Raw genomic sequence first — 6,606 nt, 5'->3', positions numbered from 1 at the left:
CTGAACAGAACAATAGGTCATAAATACACCTTGTAATAATAGCTTTAAGAATCCTGCCTCAGTAAGAATCTGATATGCAGCTACTGAAGGCTCATAGGTTCATAGCTGAATCACGTAAATCTGGGGTGCCCAAGAGGTAGATTATGATTTAACACCAGATCACAATCCCAGGTGCTTGTTACCATGATTTCAATATTTATACTAAATTACTCTAGGAATAGGTGGTTATGGTAGAAGAGCTTTATGGGGTAACATCACTGAGCAATGTCCAACATTGGTAAAGCCTATAAGTTTCAATAGGGATCGCTGTACACCTCAATTAACCAGCATTAATGCTTAAGAAAAAAACAGAAAATAATATAGTGTAGTATGTTAAATACCATTCACACCCATTGTGTTCAGAGGAGCTTTAATCAGTGTGTGCACCTTCTGATAGATATAGAAAGTGAAGTGAATATAGTTACATCACACGTGCAACAAATAACTGTGTGTGAGAGGGATTAGGGCAGTATCAATACCCACACTTGAATAAATGTGTTGCTTCTAGCTAGGGATGCACCGAATACACTATTTGGGATTCGGCGAATCCTCGAATTCTTGGTGAAAGATTGGGCCGAATACTGAACCGAATCGGAATCCTAATTTGCATATGTAAATTAGGGGCAGGAAAGGAAAAAGTGAAAAAAAATCTTCTTTTTACCGGCCTCTAATTTACATATGCAAATTTGGATTCGGTTCGGCCAGGCACAAGGATTTGGCTGAATCTGAATCCTGATCAAAAAGGCCAAATCCCAAACCGAATCCTGGATTCAGTGCATCCCTAATTCTAGCGGTCGATTATACTCACAAAAGCACATAAGATTAGGGTGTTAATCAGAATATGAGTACTTGAACCCCACTTGCAGTCTTCTTACATCCTTATGTGGGCAATAAAAAGTGACATATGTAGGAGCGTTGAACAATGTTTAATAAATAGTTTAAAACACACACACATTCTTGATAAAACGGCATATAAAATCAAAGGCATTCCCTGCGATCATGCTGTGTTTCTCTCTTACATGCACGTGCACATGCGTCCGCTTCCAAAACTCACGCTTCCACACCTCTTTGCTCACAACTAACGCGTTTCGCCAAAAGGCTTCCTCCAAGAGCGGTCTGCAAGTTCTATACCAAAAGCTGCACCCAATGAACAGAATAATGGTAACAAAGGTCTTACACACCAATCTGCTCACACTCTGCAATCATTTCAACTGTTTGCTGCTTGGGCAATCCAAATGTTGCTCACAGCATGTGACAACAGAAAAAGAAGAATCAAACAGAGAAAGAGAGGAGAAAGGAAGAAAGAAGGGAAATGTATGGCGCAACAGGTGAGTGGGTAGTTGTGTAGCATATGTACAAATATTGTGTATTGTATATGGTAAAGTTCACCAGGAGTCTTGAGTACCTACGGACACAGTCTTGGTATGAAAACTATAGGCTGTGCAGTTGCTTAGGAGGCCTTCCAAGCAACACATTGTGATGTACCAAGACTGCCTGAAAGCTCCATCAATTTCTCTGTATTAGTCAAACAATGGATATCTAACCAGGGATATCTAACTAGGGAAAGCTCATTAAAGGTGTATTTTGAAACCAAGTTAATCTGAAAGTATACAATTTTATTTAACAACAATAAAAAATGTTATTGTTGTTAAATAAAATTGTATACTTTTGGATTAACTTGGTTTCAAAACACACCTTTAAGAAAAAAAAACCTCTCTCTAATATACTTTAATTAAAAAATGTGTACAGTTTTTTTTTTATAAGAAACCTGACTGTATGCTGTGAAATTCTCCCTTCATTTACTGCTGTGGATAGGAATTGTCAGACGGTCTCTAACTGCTGAGCAGGGAAACAATCATACTTATGAACAGCAGGGGGAGCCCTCGCCTTACTTCCCAGCCATGCAGAACTCAAGCAGCTTTGTTTATGATGATCCCTAAGCAGCCCAGACCACACTGAGCATGTGCACAGTCTTAGTCTTGCAAAGATGTAACAAAGCTACAAGATGGTGACCCCCTGTAGCCAACTTTGAAAGCAAAATTATTTGTTTGATTAGGCTTGTGGTGCAGTAAGTTCATGTTTATATTTACTATACAAAATACAGCATTTCTAGCCTTATTCTATTTTAGACTTTACATGCCCTTTAATTAACTTTCTAATTTCTTGCATTATCCTCAAAAGGACCTTGGGGATAAGGGCTCTTACAGAAGAGCGTTTTTACCTGCACTCCCCTACTTTCCGTTTTTCTGCGTTTAGCCGCAGGGGAGTGCAGGAATAGACGCATTACGCCGAATGCAGGTTGAGATGCAACATGCTGCATTTTTCCTGCGTTCGGCGCTTACACGCGCCTGTGTGAGTACAGCCCCATTGGAAAAAATGTAATGCATCTATTCCTGCTCTCCCCTGCGGCTGAACGCAGAAAAACGGAACGCAGGGGAGCGCAGGTAAAGACGCTCGTCTGTAAGAGCCCTTAAGGTGTTTCTGAGACCAGTGAGCTCTTTCCTTAATTAATCTCTAACTAGGGATATCTAACCAGGGATATACAGCTGCTACTGAAATAAAGATTCCTCTGTGTGCAGATGCCGCTGGCTTCAGCTGAGAAGCAACAGGAGGGCTGTGGTGAATAGGAGGCATGATATAACCTTTGTAAAATAGAAGGGCATTAGAAGCCTTTGCATCTGTAAAAGCCTTACCCTGCAGGATGACTTCTTCAGTCTTCAGGTCATGGAACTCCAAAGTGGATGCATTAGAGGTACATTATATATTAAAATATATATTTTTTTATTTTTGGAAAATCAAGGAGAATCTGTAGTAGCAGCCCCATACTAATAGTGAATAGTTGGTGTGCTAGGAAGTAGCCAGGGGCAGATCAGTGGAGTCCCAGCAGAATGAGTCTCCCAATACATATGAGCTGTGTGTACTACACGTCATATCTCCAATGTAAGGTGAACTTTGCTTTCCAGACATGCAGCTCATCCTTCCCTCCTCCCCTTTCTCATGATGCAGAGGAAATCCAGTCTGCAATCCGCATCAGTCACTGGGGGCACCTGTGCAACCAGGCAACTGCCACAATAGCAAAAGCTGCTCGGCCGAGGAATTGGGAGCTGCCAGTCGGGGAGTGGGGAAAGGTCGCACGATGGACGCTCACCTGCTGCATCTGCTGCTGCTGCGATTGGGAGCGGAATGAGCGCGTCTGGGAGCTGTCCTTTCAGCACTCGAGCTCTCCGCGTCGGTTTCATTCCTTCTGTTGTTTGTAGCGCAGACAACAAGGTCTTTCCCAACAGCAACATCGGGAATCCTCGTCGCACCGACATGGGAAGCGCCTTTGGAAGTTGGGCTGCTGGATTCCGTGGCGTTTCTTCTAAACTTCAAGCGATAGTAGCAGGTAAGCAGCCACCTTTATTCCCTTGTGTTCTGTGGAGGCAAGTCAGCAGCAGACAGAATATCAACAGAATCCTTATTAGCACTGATCTTAAGTAGAACACTCGAATGTAGGAAGAGACCATCCACAAGTAAAGCAGTAGGTATTTTTGTAAAATTAAAAAAGTCTTTATTAGGACATATATAGGCTTATATACTGTATGTCCTATTAAAGACTTTATTTTACAAAATACCTTTGGCTACTGCTTTACTAGTGGATGGTCTCTTCCTACATTCGAATGTTCTACATATTGCAAAAATGGTTGGCTTACCTTTGGACTGGGGGGTTACCGTGTTAAGAGACCATTATATACATTTCTTTTCTTTTTCATTCTTTATTGTTTGTTTTTAAATTTTTGACTTTTGTCAAGAAACAGAGCCAAACACCATTATCTATGCCAGTAATCCCCAACCAGTAGCTCGTGAGTAACATGTTGCTCTTCAACCCCTTGGATGTTGCTCTCAGGGTGCTCAAAGCAGGTGCTTATTTTTGAATTCCAGGCTTGAAAGCAAGTTAAAATTTCATAAAAACTAAGTATAATGCCAAGTAAAGCTTCTTGTAGGCTGCCAGTCCACATAGGGGCCACCAAATAGACAATTACAGCCGAAGGGACTTTTTCACGCTTGTGTTGCTCCCCAACTCTTTTTACATTTGAATGTCACGGTTTGAAAAGGTGATCTACGTGGTTAGATCTATGTCTTAACCCTGATAGATTCATTTCCCACCTTATGCTGTATCTTTAGCACCCACCGACAAAACGAAGCCCCTCTCCTAAATATTCCTTCACTGGTATCTGCTTCTCTTCCAGGTCGGTAGAAGCAGACAGACAGGGTGAGACCTCAGCATGACAGAGAAGATCCTCATGGGTTTGACCGACACTGGCTTTGAGGATACCGAGATCAGTATCAATGTTGGGGGTTATAAAAAGAGACTACCTTACGACACTTTGCTGAGATTTCCAGAGACTAGACTTTGCAAGCTCTTAGCCTGTCGCTCCAAGGAATCTATCCTGGAACTGTGCGATGATTATGATGATGCAAAGAACGAGTTTTACTTTGACAGGAACCCAGAATTGTTCCCCTACGTGCTGCATTTCTACAATACTGGCAAACTCCATGTCATGGGGGAGCTTTGCGTCTTCTCCTTCTGTCAAGAGATCGAGTACTGGGGGATCAATGAATTCTTCATAGACTCCTGCTGTAGCTACAGTTATCATGGGAGGAAAGTGGAACCTGAGCAAGACCAGTGGGAAGAAAACAGTGAGAGGGAAAGCACCACATCTTCCTTTGATGAGATCTTGGCATTTTACCATGATGCTGCCAAGTTTGACAGACAGCCACTGGGGTACATTAGGAGAAGACTTTGGTTGGCTTTAGATAACCCTGGCTACTCCATCCTGAGCAGAATATTTAGCATCCTTTCCATTTTGATAGTCCTTGGATCTATTGTGACCATGTGCCTCAACAGCTTGCCAGAATTCCAGGTGGCCAATTCCAATGGCAGTGTAGAAGAAGACCCTCAGTTTGAGATAGTGGAACATTTTGGCATAGCTTGGTTCACCCTTGAACTGGTGGTGCGCTTTGCAGTCTCCCCTGACCTGAGCCTGTTCTTCAAACACCCACTGAACATTATAGACTTAATATCTATAGCTCCATTTTACATAACTTTGATAGTCAATATGGTGGTTGAGAGCAGCCCAACTCTTGTGAATCTAGGAAAAGTGGCCCAAGTACTCAGACTTATGAGGATCTTTCGCATCCTGAAACTTGCCAGACATTCTACCGGCCTGAGGTCTCTAGGGGCCACATTAAAGTACAGTTACAGGGAAGTGGGACTGCTGCTGCTCTATCTGTCTGTTGGGATTTCAGTATTTTCAGTTGTGGCTTACACTATAGAAAAAGAAGAAAACGATGGGCTGGCCACCATTCCAGCCTGCTGGTGGTGGGCCACAGTAAGCATGACTACAGTAGGGTATGGAGATGTCGTGCCAGGTTCTATCGCTGGCAAACTAACTGCCTCAGCTTGTATATTGGCTGGTATCTTGGTTGTTGTCCTCCCCATCACCTTAATATTCAATAAGTTCTCTCATTTTTATCGAAGGCAAAAACAACTGGAGAATGCAATGAGGAGCTGTGATTTTGGGGATGGGGTAAAAGAGGTGCCATCTGTAAACTTAAGAGATTACTATGCTCATAAAGTAAAATCTCTCATGGCAAGCCTCACAAATATGAGTAAGAGTACTCCGAGCGAACAAAGTCTCACTGACTCCATTCATTAGTCCAGATTAAAGGCAGTGTCTTCAGTATGTCCAGAGGCAACGAACCCTGCAATGATAATGATGTGTCTGTAAGTAAGTGTTGCCCCCTCACTCTCTAATTGCTCTGTTGTGAGTTCACTGTCTGAAACAGAGTCATTGGTGGAGAATAATGAAGGGAGGCTTAGACCCCCCTCCCCCCAAAAAAAAGACCAACTACAATATGTTCATATATACAAATTTATGTTCTCCGATGGCAAGCCTTTAAATGGTAGCCCACCATTACAAAGCCTAGACAAAGCCTTGAGCATTGAACGCATGAATAGACAAGGTAATAAAAAGCAAAGAAAAACACAGTGATTAAAAGGATCAGTAACACCAACAATAATGAAACATTAAGAAATATCTATAAATCATGATTTTTTTTTTCAAATTTAAGAATACATTAAGTTTAACCCTTTTGACACTTTAAACTTGCCACAACACATGGTGCCAGACATAGATAAAAGCAGATAAAAGATAGATAGATAGATAGATAGATAGATAGATAGATAGATAGATAGATAGATAGATAGAGATAGAGAGAGATAGATAGATAGATAGATAGATAAAAGCAGGGAAAAGTAGACTCCATGGAGCCATCATTCAGTTAACTGTGAACTGACAACCGGTTAAAGGGGTTGTTCACCTTTGAGTTAACTTTTAGTGTGATGTAGAGAGTGATATTCTGAGACAATTTGCAATTATTTGTGGTTTTTGATGCACCAAATCCAGGATTCCGTTCGGGATTCGGCCTTTTTCAGCAGGATTCGGATTTGGCCGAATCCTTCTGCCTGGCTAAATCGAATCCTAATTTGCATATGTAAATTAGGGGTGGGGAGGGAAAATCACG

The 6,606-nt window shown here is 41.9% G+C and overlaps 1 protein-coding gene across 1 annotated transcript; it reads left to right on the top strand.

The window, feature by feature from the left end:
- The first annotated feature begins 2,929 nt into the window (after positions 1-2,929).
- LOC108719349 (potassium voltage-gated channel subfamily S member 2) lies at positions 2,930-6,222 on the top strand. The gene is made up of 2 exons (XM_018268155.2): positions 2,930-3,424; positions 4,269-6,222. Exon 2 carries the CDS (start codon positions 4,305-4,307, stop codon positions 5,736-5,738), a length of 1,434 nt encoding a protein of 477 aa, XP_018123644.1. The 5' UTR covers positions 2,930-3,424; positions 4,269-4,304; the 3' UTR covers positions 5,739-6,222.
- The last annotated feature ends 384 nt before the right edge of the window (positions 6,223-6,606 follow it).

This window comes from Xenopus laevis, chromosome 6L (genome assembly GCF_017654675.1).
Source record: "Xenopus laevis strain J_2021 chromosome 6L, Xenopus_laevis_v10.1, whole genome shotgun sequence".
NCBI lineage: Eukaryota > Metazoa > Chordata > Amphibia > Anura > Pipidae > Xenopus > Xenopus laevis.
Note: the sequence above shows the minus strand (reverse complement) of the source record. Positions and strands in the feature narration are given on the sequence as shown.

Coding starts and splice junctions, on each gene's coding strand:
- LOC108719349 (XM_018268155.2), top strand. CDS start 4,305: ATGACAGAGAAGATCCTCATGGGTTTGACCGACACTGGCTTTGAGGAT.